General features: G+C 42.8%; 1 protein-coding gene across 3 annotated transcripts in view; it reads left to right on the forward strand.

The window, feature by feature from the left end:
- Positions 1–15253, forward strand: part of STK39 (serine/threonine kinase 39) — a 259852-nt gene that overhangs the window by 59330 nt on the left and 185269 nt on the right. For all 3 annotated transcript variants that reach the window (XM_069985123.1, XM_069985125.1, XM_069985124.1), the window contains exons 3-6: positions 1456–1564; positions 7141–7282; positions 11008–11063; positions 14971–15080. In XM_069985123.1, coding sequence (XP_069841224.1) covers positions 1456–1564; positions 7141–7282; positions 11008–11063; positions 14971–15080 — 417 coding nt within the window. The remainder of the gene's footprint in view (positions 1–1455; positions 1565–7140; positions 7283–11007; positions 11064–14970; positions 15081–15253) is intronic.

A 15253-nucleotide genomic window follows, 5' to 3' on the forward strand; every position in this document is an offset into this window, starting at 1 on the left:
TCGTCTTTGCTGGCTAGTAGTACGTCTGTACCCTTGACTGACACAGTTAATATTCTGAAGATTACTTAAAGAAGAATTCCAGTAAAATGTATAAACCTTGTCTAAGCATGGGGGTGGGGGGAACTTAATAAAAAATTTATACTTACCCATCCCAGGGCTGTATTAACAGCTGCTGCTGCCCTAGGCACTAACCCTGAAGATGCCCTATCTTCACGCACCTATTGGCTATACCAGACCTGACCAATACCACCATACCCCCCACCCCCCTGGAAAAGACACCAGATTTACTGGCAAGTCTGAACGGCAGGAGGGAAACTAAAAAAATAAAAACAAAAAAATATTTTTTTCTGTCCCCCTGCTCCCTGTTGCTGCCCCCCTGCAAGGTGCTGCCCTAGGCACCGGACCACGGGTGCCTAGTGGTAAATACGGCCCTGACCCATCCCTGTTTCCCTCTCAGCGCAGCATCATTAAATCTGACAGATTTCCCGCTCCTGCCATGTCCTATCCCGGAGAAATGCCCACTTAGCCCGTCAGTCAGTGGGGTGGGACATTGCTGCAGTCACTGACTGGCTGAGCGGGTACTTCCAGCTGGGATGTGACAATGCAGGAAGCCAGGAGAAACTGGCGGCTGTCATAGAGCTGGTGATGCTGAGCTGTGTGGTGCTCAGGGACAGGTAAGTATTAATTTCCCACGTAGTAGGACACTGCAGTAACGCAAGTTGTTTATCTTCTATTACAGTGGTTGTTACTAGAGGTTGCATTTTTGCTTTTGTTAAGCTATTTGGCCCTAGTATTGGTCATATTTATTTGTATCTATTGTACTTATTCATACAGTATAATTAAACCAGTTTGTCTGGACCAAAATACACTATAAGGCTATGTTCACACTGCGTATGAATCCGTTTGTAGATCGTACGCCGCCGTAGATGTGCGGCTGAAACTACGGGCGTGGGAAAAATAGACATGCGGGACCGGGACCGACATGCGTACGGGACCGCATGGAAATCCGCGGCCGTGAGTTTCAACATTTCCGTCCTCAAACAATGGTCTTGTTCATTTGTCACGGCGCCGTATACGATCCGGCCGTAAGCTCATACGTAGTGTGCATTGTGCGGCCGTATATCGTATACTTTCAAGTGAACGCATCAACCTCAAAACTACGTACGTATATTTGCGGTTCGCACTACGGCCGGATTCATACGCAGTGTGAACATAGCCTAAGAATAAAGCATTTCTTTGAATAGTAATAAGGCTCCATCTACGGCCATTACATCATTGTATCATTAGCCCGATATGTCATTGTCTCCTGCCCCGCCATCGCCTTGGGTTGTGGGATCCGCTCTCGAGGTGATATAAATGTGAACTGAAATGGCATTAATCGTTGTGTGTTTTACTGATTCCTCTTTGTTCTTTATCTCTGACAGTGACTAATCTGGGCAATATGTCTCTTTTCAGAAAGAAATACAAGCCATGAGCCAGTGCAGTCACCCCAACGTGGTTACATATTACACCTCATTTGTGGTGAAGGAGGAGCTGTGGTTGGTGATGAAGTTACTAAGCGGAGGTAATGTTAATGACTCCTTTATATTAATTGTGATTTATAGGAACAATCTATCTGTTTGGTTTTCTCTGGAGTAATACATTCAGATGAGGCAGAGTTGAGGCATAGAGGCTTAAAGTGCAAACCGAGCTGTTCATCTGTTAACGGGAACTGAATGGGCACCCATACACAGCGGATCATACCAGGAACCCTATGGTCATCTACTGTGTAGTGGTGGTGTGGGTTACTTCAGCTCCACTCCTATTAAAGAAGTCTGGTGACATTTTTTATTAAAGTATTGTATTGCCCCCCAAAAGTTATACAAATCATCAATATGTGTAAAGTGCTTTTTTTCCCTGCACTTACCACTGCATCAAGGCTTCACTTCCTGGATAGAATGGTGATGTCACTTCCTGGATAAAATGGTGATGTCACGACCCGACTCCCAGAGCTGTGCGGGCTGTGGCTGCTGGAAAGGATGATGGCAGAGCGATGCTCAGTGTCCCTCCAGTGCCCTGTGTCCCTCAGTGTGCCCCTGCCATTATCCTCTCCAGCAGCCACAGCCCGCACAGCTCTGGGAGTCGGGTCGTGACATCACCATTTTATCCAGGAAATGACATCACCATTCTATCCAGGAAGTGAAGCCTTGATGCAGTAGTAAGTGCAGAGGAAAAAAACACTTTATAAGCATTTCCAGTAATAAGTGTATATCGGTGATTTGTATAACTTTTGGGGGGCAATACAATACTTTAAGAAAAAACTTCGCTGGACTTCTCCTTTAGGCTATGTTCACACAGAGCAAAAGGAGCGGATTACGCAAGGAAATATTTCCGCCTGAAATCAACTGACGCTGAATTCCGAGCAGAATATAAGCAGAATGTTAGCAGAATCCCTGCGTATTCTGCTAGGAAAGTGTTCAGCTCGTAATCAGCTCTTGACAAATTCAGCGCGGAATACTCGAGGAATCCGCGCTGAATCCGCATGCATTCAGCGCTGAAATTCAGTGAGTATTTGGTGAGTAAACTAGACTATACCAGAATATATACTAGAATCCTCCTCCCCTTTTTTCCCCATTTCCGTGCTGATTCAGCGAGTAATTTCCGCTTGTATTACGCTTGTATTCCGCGCTGAATACGCACGTATTCCGCGCTGAAACAGAAAATCAGAGCCCCATTGATTTGTATAGGCTTCCGCTAGCGGAAGAATGAACATGTTCATTCTTCTGGCGGAAAGCGGATTAGTTCAGTGCGGAAATTCCACTGTGTGAACTGCAGAGCAGAATTTCCATTCAACACAATGGAAATTAGCTCTGCACCTATTTTAACGGCTGAAATTTCAGCGCTGATTCAGCGCAGAAATTCAGCTGCTTTTGCTCTGTGTTAACGAGCCCTAAGGGAAATTCTGCTCTGCAGTTCACACGGTGGGATTTCCGCACTGAACTAATCCGCTTCCCGCCAGAAGAATGAACATGTTCATTCTTCCGCTAGCGGAAGCCTATACAAACCAATGGGGCTCTGATTTTCTGTTTCAGCGCAGAATACGCACGTATTCATCGCGGAATACAAGCGTAATACAAGCGGAAATTACTCGCTGAATCAGCGCGGAAATGGGGAAAAAAGGGGGGAGGAGGATTCTAGTATATATTCTGGTATAGTTTAGTTTACTCGCCAAATAGTCGCTGAATTTCAGCGCTGAATGCATGCGGATTCAGCGCGGATTCCTCGCTGAATTTGTCAAGAGCTGATTACGAGCTGAACACTTTCCTAGAGGAATACGCAGGGATTCTGCTTACATTCTGCTTATATTCTGCTTGGAATTCAGCGTCAGTTGATTTCAGGCGGAAATATTTCCTCGCTTAATCCGCCCCTTTTGCTCTGTGTGAACGTAGCCTTAAACTGAATGGAATCTGAGTTAAGTACTTGTGTTTGTGGACCTAAATAAACTTTAAAACATCTGAATTTGACCAGACCTCTGTTTCTTCTGTGACCTTATTGCGTGGTACTGTGTATTAGCGGTACAGACAATCCAGGTGGCCACTTGCAGTATAGATGGTGACCCAGTGCTGGGCTTGGAACCACTGCTACACAGTAGATGCACAGGATTTCTGGCACTATTTGTTCTGTATGGGTGCCAGTGTGCGGCTCCTCTGATCAGTTAGGCTGGGTTCACACAAAGTTTTCTTTCATCCGTTTTTACAAAAGACGGATGGAAAATCAGATGCATTTGTGTGCATCCATTTTAATCCGTTTTGACATTGATTTCCATTATAAAAAAACGGACCAAAATGCATCTGTTTTTTTTTAACATACACAAAAATGTAGTGGACCACGTTTTGTGTACATGCAACCCAGATGCACGACGAACAACGATTTAAGAACAAGTTAAAAGATCAAAATGAACGATTTCTCGCTCGTCATTCGATCGTTCGCTGCGTTTACACGTACGATTATCGTTCGAATTCGAGCGTTATCGTGCAAATTCGCACGATAATCGTTTCGTGTAAACCCAGCATTATGGTGCGTTTACACAGACAGATTTATCTGACAGATCTTTGAAGCCAAAACCAGGAACAGACTATAAACAGGGATCAGGTCATAAAGGAAAGACTGGGATCTATCCTCTTTTTTCAAATCCATTCCTGGCTTTGGCTTCCAAAATCTGTCAGATAAATGTTTCTGTGTAAACGCACCCTTAGGCTAGGCTATCAATAGTGTTCATCTCGAAAATGCTCTTAAAGGTGTATTCTAGCTGGTACCCATTTTACAGCAATTCCCAGGGGGCAGTTGGGTGAAAACAATAATATCCATAACATCCACTTACCTCCCTTGGCTCCAGCGCTGCCACCTGCATTCCTTCAATCCGGTCTACTAATATTCGCCTCCTTCTGGGACTTGAGACGTGACAGACATTCAGCAGCAGAGGCGGGCCTGCAACTTCCCTTCTCAAAACCAGGAAGCGGACAGACAACGGGGGACTAGAATGCAGGCAGCAGAGCTGGAGCCAGGGGAGGTAAGTGGATGTTATGGATGGAATGCAGACAGCAGCGCTGGAGCCAAGGGAGGTAAGTGAATGTTTTCGACAGAATGCAGGTAGCGCTGAAGCCAGAGGAGGTAAGAAGATGTTATGGATGGAATGCAGATAGCAGTGCTGGAGCCAGGGGAGGTAAGTGGATGTTATGGATGGAATGCAGGCAGCAGTGCTGGAGCCAGGGGAGGTAAGTGGATGTTATGGATGGAATGCAGGCAGCAGTGCTGGAGCCATGGGAGGTAAATGGATGTTATGGATGGAATGCAGGCAGCAGCGCTGGAGCCAGGGGAGGTAAGTGGATGTTTTGGACAGAATGCAGGCAGTGCTGGAGCCAGGGGAGGTAAGTGGATGTTATGGATGGAATGCAGACAGCAGTGCTGAAGCCAGGGGAGGTAAGTGGATGTTATGGTTGGAATGCAGACAGCAGCGCTGGAGACAGGGGAGGTAAGTGGATGTTATTGTTTACACGTACCCCCTCCCCGGGTATTGCCAAAAAAGGAACCTGGACGGAGTACGCCTTGAAGGTTATAGAGAGAAAGAGTATATAGATTGCAGACATGCACATTTGGGCAGTTACTTTATTGCAAGGATCCTATAGGTGCAACCATCTATATCACATTTACAATGGGCAGAGACTGTGAAAACAATATTTGACTGTCCCACTGTCTTCTCTAGTGTACTCCTGGTCAGGACAGACATGCAAAATACAAGCAATTTTTTGGGGACTGTTTTAATGCAAGTCATTTCTTGTAACCTAAAGGATTACTCTAAGGGTACCTATAGTTACTAGAGGTGAATATGCTCTGTTATTGCATGTAAACTGACCATGATAACATCCAGCCTTTCATTGGCCGCCATACTGTTTGTTGTTGGATCGTGAGAAAGCCGGATAGAGGATTGAGAGGTGGGAAGCAGAGCTTACCGTCATCCGCAGTGGCACCCCTTGAAGCATTAAAGCTGGATTTACTAGTTGATTTAATAATTCTGACTCTTCAATGCGTAAACTTGATAAAGTGTCAAAAGTAAACTGGTTGGAAGACTTTGCCTAGCCAAGAAAAATATTTAATAAGCACTTTGGAGGGATTAGTTATTTTGAGACTAGACAATGGCCGGTTGTTTTAGGGCATTGGGATGCTTTTTATAGACTGATGCATAGCTCTTAGATTTTATGTGATTATCACATCCAAGGCTGCGCCTCATTGTTTGTTCACCTTTATAATGCATTGCATTCATCTATAAATTCTATTTATTTCAATGCGATTTAGATGAGAAATGAGGCCATTGTTGAGTGTTGTAGTTTTGTTACAGCTGGAGAGCCATTGGCTGGAGAGCAGTACAGATACGTGGATAGACTGTGTCTACCATAGTAGGACACTAATGTTTTTATTTTTTGGCTGTTGTCTTCTTTTCCAAGCGTCTAGTGTAATAGATTCCTTGTTCTCGTTTTACACTCTAGGTGGGATTCAGCCATGTATATCTTCCGTCCACTATATGTTGTTGACTATACTCCCACCCACTATATCCTCAGGAACCTCCCACATAGCAGGAGCGATATACAGTTTGCTGAATTTCCAGCTAGAGTGTACAGCAGGATCCAACTGTTACAGGATGTTCACTATATAGAAAAATTAGCTAAAAAAGTCCATAGTGCATACAGTTTGCATCTAAAGCAGAGGTAAGACATGAAAGGAAGGTGATAAAATAACCTTACTTACTATTAGACAGTCAAAAATAGGTGTCAAAAAACGAGATAAAAAAAAGTGCCACTGGTTTCAAATGGCTATAATGCCACTACATTGTCTATATGACATTTGAAGACCTGGGCCATCACTATTCTGTTGAACCACACTTAATTCCCTATAGGGTTGTATGGTGTTCTATGTTCAGTTCAGTGGAAGTAAAGAAACTCAGGTATTGTAGTCATAGTAAGGATGTTAAAAGTCAGCTACATTGCAGCAGTCTGAATTCAATCCCTCCTTTTTTTTTTTTTTTTATCCATTTCTCACTGACATTCATTGCAAAATTTTATAAAATTCTGAAAAAAATACCAATTTAAGATGGGCCTGTCATCTGCAATTCAGGTTCCAAACTGCTGACACTGTTACTTAGCGGATAGTAATAGGCTTAAACTTCCTTTTCTGGACAAATAATTTTTGAAACGTGTCCTCCTTATCATCGCATTCACAATTACAGTGGAAGGTGACAAAGATAATATGGGGTCAGGCCATTCACAGTAGGAGATTATCACACAGCTCCTCCCCTGCCCTTTGCTGTGCAATGTCTACTGCATTGGTCACACAGTATGTAATCACACTCTACCACAGAGTCATACCCAAATCTGCCCAGACAAGATGGTTACCCCATAAAAATGTCCTTTAAATAAAATAAAAATAGACAGTTTGTTTTAGTATCTGACTAATCATAGGAATATCATAGTATATAGTTTTGAAATGTTCCTTTATGAAGCAAAAAATGTTGGTCAGTAAAAAATAAATAAATACATTTTTGGTCCTGATATTACTAATATAAACCATGAATTTATTAAGTCCTTTTTTTATATTGTTTTGTTTCAGGCTCCATGTTGGATATTATTAAACACGTGGTCAGCCGAGGGGAACACAAGAGCGGCGTGCTAGATGAACCAATTATTGCTACTATACTCAAAGAAGTCTTAGAAGGATTAGACTATCTACACAGGAATGGGCAGATTCATAGGTATGTTGTGGGCCACTATGGACGGATATCCATACATACTGTAATATAGGGGGGGATTTATCAAACATGAGGGGAGATTTATGAAGAATGGTGTAAAGTGAAACTGCCTCAGTTGCCCCTAGCAACCAATCAGATTCCACCTTTCATTCCTCACACTCTTTGGAAAATGAAAGATGGAATCTGATTGGTTGCTAGGAGCAACTGAGCCACTTTCACTTTACACCATGTTTGATAAATCTCCCCCATTGTGTTTAGAAAAGTTTTTCTGGACAAAATTCCCGCACCCCCTCCAACCAGCTGTTTGCCAGAGCCGGCACCCTACATAATGATACTTGGGATCAGCCTATTTCTAGTGAACCAAATTCTTGTCTTTATTTAGTAGTGATCCATAAAACCAATTGAAAAGTTAAGCATGCAGCAGGAGTGGACAGCTTTATACATTTTAGTGGCCATAGTGGGTCATTGCAGTTCAGCTCCCATTAGTTTGAGTTGGAGAAAAAAAAAAGTCTTCAAATCATCTGATTTCAGAAAGTTATACAAATTTGTAAAATATTTCTATTTAAAAATCTAAATTTAAAAAGTAGAGTTTTTCTATGGGTATTTGCTACTGCTCTGGACAGTTTCTGACATGGACAGAGGTGGCAACAGAGAGCACTGTGTCAGACTGGAAAAGAACACACCACTTCCTGCAGGACATACTGGAAGCTTTGAGCTTTTTTTTATAGCAGTAATTTACAAATCTGTATCATTTTCTGACACCAGTTTTTTTTGTCCCCTTTAAAGGAAAAGTCCGGCGAAAATTTGCAATAAAATATTGTATTGCCCCACAAAAGTTATACAAATTATGAATACACACTTATTACGGGAAATGCTTATAAAGTGCTTTTTTTCCCTGCACTTCTACTGCATCAAGGCTTCACTTCCTGGATAACATGGTGATGTCACTTCCTGGATAACATGGTGATGTCACTTCCTGGATTACATGGTGGTGTCACTTCCTGACAACATGGTGGTGTCACAACCTGACTCCCAGAGCTGTGCAGGCTGTGGCTGCTGGAGAGGATGATGGCAGAGGGAAACTAAGGGACACAGGGCACTGGAGGGACACTGAGCATCCCTCTGCCATCATCCTCTCCAGCAGCCACAGCCCACACAGCTCTGTGACATCACCATGTTATCCAGGAAGTGAAATCACCATGTTATCCAGGAAGTGACATCACCATGTTATCCAGGAAGTGACATCACCATGTTATCCAGGAAGTGACATCACCATGGTATCCAGGAAGTGACATCACCATGTTATCCAGTAAGTGAAGCCTTGATGCAGTAGTAAGTGCAGGTAAAAAAGCACTTTATATGCATTTCCCGTAATAAGTGTATATTGGTAATTTGTATAACTTTTGTGGCGCAATACAATACTTTAATACAAATTTTCGTCAGACTTCTCCTGGGAGCTGAGCTGCAGTACCCCAGAATGGCCACTACACAGTGTATAGAGCTTCTGGCTCTGTTCTCTTTATCTCTTACAAACAGCAGCTGGTTTGCAGGGTGTTGGACCCCCCCCCCCCCCCCCATTGATTTGATATTGATATTCCAGGTTGTATGTGAGAAAACTTAATCTCGTTTAATGTAAATTTAATAATATATTGTGAAATAAGTTTCAAAACTATAGATGTAGCATGTAATAAACGACCCTTTAACTGCACCATCAGGTACATCGCTTTGGGTTTTTTACCAGAAAAGACCGGCGCTGGAGCTGGGAAGCTGGTGGCACAGTACTTTTTTTGAACCGGCGCGTGTTTCCTGCAGATGTTGCTGGTCTGTTCCCAAGCACCCCACCGACCCAAAGAAGTGGGGACTGGCAAGACGGCCCCAGTGTGACGAAAACCCCTCACCTCTGTGATTCGGTTCCATAAGAAAAGAATAGAGGCACGTCACAGAGGGGAGGTTATCACACTGGGGGCCGGCTGGCCTGCTCTGACTGTTCCGGAGCGGTGCAGTGCTTGGGAACTGACCAACACCAGTTTCCCTGCACCACTAGCCGATCTGTTCAGGTATAAAACCCAAAGCGAAGTGTCTGATTGTACATTCGGTTTAAAATTTCCCTTAAAGTGTCACTGTCGCCCCCTTTTTGCATTCTGACTCCTCTACACAGGTGTAAAGGGTAAATTTAGCAGTTTTCATACCTTATTTTACATCATGCGTCATGGTGCTTGTTCAAGTAAAAAGTGATCTTTTATCATCTGCAGATTGTGCCAGGTGGGTGGGTCTTCACAGCAACTGCACCACTTAGCCCCGTCAACAGCGCCACCGTAGGCCCCACCCATCTGTGACATCAAGGGCACATAGGCCTCGTCCCCTCGACGCCCATGGTATCGACCCATGGTATGGGCCGACCTACAGGGAGTAAGGTTTAGGCTTTAATCAGCTACTTCCACAGTTCTTAGATAGAGTAGTCTGCAGCTATTCAGTGATAATATAGAGTACCACCGGCTGGTGGACATAAACATACAAATATTAGTGGACTGTGGGAGAGTGTTTTTAACTTTATCACGGTGTTCATATATTTTAGTATATATTAGTTTATTAAAAGTTACGTTTTAATTGACTTACCAGGGGTGATCTGGGGCCCTTTGGGCTAATGGCTCTTTGCGCCAGTGTGTATTTTGTTTAAATGTACCCTAGACCCCCTAGGGTATTTTTGGCACCTTTGTTGTTTGTTTGACCTACAGGGAGTAGGGACTAGACCTTTAGACCAGCCTGTTCCAATGGTCGGCGAGGCGACGGGCCCTATGTGGCAATGACGTTGCGGCGGGGTCGGGGCCTACTGTGACACTGTGGGTGGGGCTACGTGGAGCAGATCCCGTAAAGCCCCGCCCACTTAGCACAATCTGCAGATGATAAAAGATCACTTGACGTATGATATAAAATAAGAGATATATGAAAGAGCACCATGACGTATGATATAAAATAAGGTATGAAAACTGTTAAACTTTCCCTTTACATCTATGAAGAGAAGTCAGAATGCAAAAAGGGGGTGACAGTGTCACTTTAAGTAGATGTATGCTTATGCTTTGGATCCATTAGGCACACCTGCCAGGATTTGCCCTTTGACATGACATATAACAGCAGTGCGTGGTAGTAATCATCATGCATAGACTCATTACTATTAGAGATGAGCGAACCTGGAGCATGCTCGAGTCGATCCGAACCCGAACTTTCGGCATTTGATTAGCGGTGGCTGCTGAACTTGGATAAAGCCCTAAGGCTATGTGGAAATCATAGATATAGTCATTGGCTGTATCCATGTTTTCCAGACAACCTTAGAGCTTTATCCAAGTTCAGCAGCCCCAGCTAATCAAATACCGAACGTTCGGGTTCGGATGGACGCAAACCTGAACCCGGTTCGCTCATCTCTAATTACTATGGATATACAGTGGATCTCGGGTTGCTTTTCAGTGGCTTTCGAGATAGAAACTTAAACAAAGAAACAATGACCGCCTATCTGGAGCTTATTTTATTCAGTTACACTTGACCTCTTCATATTCATAGCAAATAAATAACATAATGCAGATCAAATATCAACCACATTTCCTGATCTAATTTCCTTTTCAAATAACAATGATAAAAGTATTTGTTAGCAACACTGAGTGTTTTTTTTGCCTTCTTTTCTAAATCTATACGGCAAAGGAGAAAACTTAAGAATTTTTTATTTTTTAACTCAGGGATCTAAAGGCTGGAAACATCCTTTTGGGGGAAGATGGCTCAGTACAGATAGCAGGTAATGTCAATGTCACAAGTGCACATGATTTTATCTATAATTTTTTTTTGTTTACACAAAATAAAAAAACAAAAACAAAATACAACTGTATTGAAAATAAAGCAAAGTGTCACCTGGTGGGAAAAAAAAAACAACCATATTTTTCAAAAGCAGGTAGTAAACACTAATCATGTTCATTATTTGGACGGTTTTGATGAATTGCGGCCATTATTCTACTTAATTGCTGGGCAATTTTCCATTGACTTTAATAGAGCGCATTATTATAAACACAGCTGCATTTTAACCTCAAAATCACTATGACAAACAGTAAGATGCACAAAGAATCCAGCCAACGCTTATGTGGCTCAGCTGCACGATTGATCGGCCTCGGCCTTGGCCGATGGCTTCTGATCTTGCTGATTGGTGCTCGGTTGCTACTTCTGGCGGGCCATCCAAAACAGCCCCTAGCTGATGACTGTGTGCAAAGTTATATAAGAGTTATAAAGAGTCATAGAGACTGTAGTGAGCCACATTATTCATGCTTCCCCCTCCCCCACCTCTCTGCCCTACATGATTGATGTACAGGATTTGGCTTCCTTCAATCAATACTGTATTTCAGTCATGCAGGGCAGAGAGAGGTGGGGGAGGGAGAAGGCATGCATACTGCAGCTCAGCACAACCGCAGCATATTTTGAGCTTATAATTTATTAAGAAAGGGTTAATGTGTAACTTTGGTGGTCTGTCGTAGTGCTGGGGTACACTTTTACATGTTAGTGGTGGCCTCGCCAGCGAGACGCCTCTACTTGTTGGTAAGGCACAGCCTTATGCTACGTTTACACGGAACGATTATCGGGCGAATTTTTGCAAAAAATATCGCATTGAGCGATAATCGTTCCATGTAAACACAGCAAACGATCAAGCGATGAGTGAAAAATCGTTCATTTTGATCTTTTAACATGTTCTTAAATCATCGTTCGTCGTTCGCTAAAAATTCGTAGATCGCTTCGTGTAAACAGTCTTTCAAAGATTCACCCAATGTAAAAGATGGGCTTAAGTGATCCTAAAAAAGATCGCATTAAAGATTTTTCTTACGGATTTTCTTACAATTTTTCTAACGATTTATTCATCTAAACGCTGATCGTTCTAAAAACCAAATTGTTGCTTCAAAATCATTAAACGATCGATTGGGCGAATTATCGCTCCGTGTAAACGTAGCATTAGAGGTAGTTTTCACAAAAGTCCTGCAGCCTGTCCCACATTATTCTCAGTCTACTTCCTTCTCCAGTTCTGCCTTGTTCATAAAGATCTGCACAAAGCAGGAAACTGAGAAGCCTGTTTGGGTATTCAAGAGCAGTGTAGCTGTCTCGATTATTGGCAATCACCCTGATCAATAAAGGGATACTTTGCTCAAACATAACTTTTCATATGTTGCTGCCCAAGGTGAGACTAACAATTTCTTCCATACTTATTATTATCTATTTCGTGTCCTTCCCCCAGTTTTGAGCTGCTGCTTTCTTCTGAAGACACAAAAAACTGTGTGAACTTTCCTTTCTGTCTCCCCGTTATCGCTTCTGAGGAGGCTAATGTAAACAAGTCCCTATCTGCAACTTTGTAATGCCGGGTGGATTAATCACAGTGAGTTTATCAGCAACTTGACCTCAGATTAACCCTCTCAGCATTACAAAAAGGCTACAAAGTAGCAGATACAGCCTGCCAGGGCTTTGTTTACATCAGCCGTCTCGAAAGGGAGGGGGGAGGAGGGTGAGACGGAGAGAACAGATCACACACAGTTTTTTGTGTCTGCAGCAGAAAGCAGCAGCTCAGAACTGTTGGAAGGTGACTGAACAGGTTATAATAAGTATGGAATAAATTATTAGTCTCACCATGGGCAGCAGTATACTGTATGAAAAGTTACATTTGAGTAGAATACCCCTTTAAGGAGATGGTCTGAGAAGCCATTGCTGCTAAGCTTCCTTGACACATGGGCCCCATACCTTAAGCTGTCTACGCTTTGGGTGATGGAAAAAAGCAATAGAACATAATAAAATAAATTTGATGTAATATGCAGAATCTCATATCCGTAAATCATCACAGCGGGTTTAATCTTTGTAAAGTTTTATAACTTTCTGAGCAGAATACAATCACAGAGGTGTCTCAGCATTTTATTTTCCAATCATCCTAGAAGGTATTTCTTTAAAAAACTGATACAATAGCAAGAGAGCCTGAGTAATAGCATCTGCAATAAATGGGATTTACGAGGGCTGGCAGAAAATAGGGGTAATTGAAAGGTAGAATTACTTTTTGTGCTCTCTCATAGACGCCCCACAATGTATATAGGGAAAGTCACCAGCATTGAATTCCCCAGGAGACTCCATCTAGGAAAACTGATTAGGAGACTCCAAGTAAATGAATTCTTTAGAGAAAGTTAAGCTAGAGGATAAAGAAGGAAAGAAAAATTATATAATGTAAGCATAATGGGCAAAAATGGACGTCTAGGATATTACAGATCAATATAATTAAAGAATGGCAGATCAATGGTAACTGAACAAGACGGGATCCGCGCTTCACTTAGGCTTCTTACCTGCACAGAGTGGCTTCGGGGCTTTGGCATTTTATGATTAACTATAGCAATTTTCAGCTTAGGACGGGGCATAGAAAAATATTTCAGAGCTTCTAAATGTTCTCTCTTGTTATACTGTGGTCTAACCTGATCTAAGCTACACGTGAGTCGAAACTCATGAACCACTCACATTTCTCAAATACGATTTATAAATTAGTTTCTTAAAGGGGTACTCCCATCTCAACTAATATACCTGTAGGGCTCCTCAAGATAAATATTTTAGGTAATACAATCATTTAGCTTACTTGTCTCCTTCTCCTGATATGCTGCCCTTTCCATCCCATTGTTCACAGCTCATTGTCTAAATTATGAAATAGCAATACAGGACAAGTAGTGAGCACTCACCAACGACTTGCGTCTCACAGCCGGTTTATTTTTTAGGCAACTTCATAAATGCAGGAAGGGGGTTGAATGGAGCGGACATGACCTGGCTGGTAGACTATAATTGTTTCACGCGTAATTATGCTTCTTCTGGTCAAGAACTAGACAGTCCTAGACCGAGACCGTAAGAAGCGCAATTACGCGTGAAACAACTGCACTTCTTCCGTTCTAAGACTGGACAGTCCTAGACTGGAAAAAGCGCAATTACAATTGAAGCAATTGTAGTCTACCAGCTAGGAGGTGTCCGCTCCATTCACCCCCCTCTCTGCATTTATGAAGTTGCTTAAGAAATAAACCTGCTGTGAAACGCAAGTCGTTGGTGAGTGCTCGCTACTTGTTCTTTATTGCTATTTTGTTACATATTTTCTTATTACTGAGCACCACGATACGCTGCCGTATTGGAATTTCAGTCACAGCTCGCCCTCATGCTAAATCCAGGTGCTGGAGATTGTTGTAGCAGTGCCGTCCGCTTCTTACCAGTGTTTCATACTCTGCTCTAAAAGCATTCGTCTGCCTGGTGTATATAGGACACCAATGGGGCCCAACAACCCCGCTGACTTTATTAGGGTCTGTTGGGTTTCCTGTGATGCCCCAATGCAGATGTGAACCCTTGTTTAAATCCGTTTAATTTTCCTAAAGGGATTTTCCATTTAAAACTTACCTGTGGATAAGGGACAAGTAAGAGATGGAAGTGGGTCCGACCTCCGGCAATCTCCAGATTGGCCCCCGGCTCCTTTGTTTTGAATACAGACGATTACAGCTCTACTTACTCTCTGTGGAGGCGACGGAGAGCTCCAAGTATAGCACTCTGCTCTTTCCGATGGCTTCCCCCACGATCTCTTACTTGTCTTTTATCCTGCGGATAGGGCATTAGTATTTTTTTAATTGGAGAACCCCATTAATTTTTTCTGTATTTTTTTTTTCCAGATTTTGGTGTTAGTTCTTTTTTAGCTACAGGAGGTGACATGACAAGGAATAAAGTAAGGAAAACATTTGTTGGCACCCCCTGCTGGATGGCTCCAGAAGTTATGGAACAGGTACGACGAGTGTTAAAGTCTCCATACACCTTCAATAACTGAATGCTGAATAATCAGTTATATCTTCCACCCACCGCCCATCCTGCCTATACATGGGAACGTTCAACACAACCGAGCGTTCCTGTTTTCTATGGGGAGGGGTAAGCAGCAGTGAGAGCGATCTATCTGCGGCT

This window comes from Dendropsophus ebraccatus, chromosome 9 (assembly GCF_027789765.1).
Source record: "Dendropsophus ebraccatus isolate aDenEbr1 chromosome 9, aDenEbr1.pat, whole genome shotgun sequence".
NCBI classification, from domain to species: Eukaryota; Metazoa; Chordata; class Amphibia; order Anura; family Hylidae; genus Dendropsophus; species Dendropsophus ebraccatus.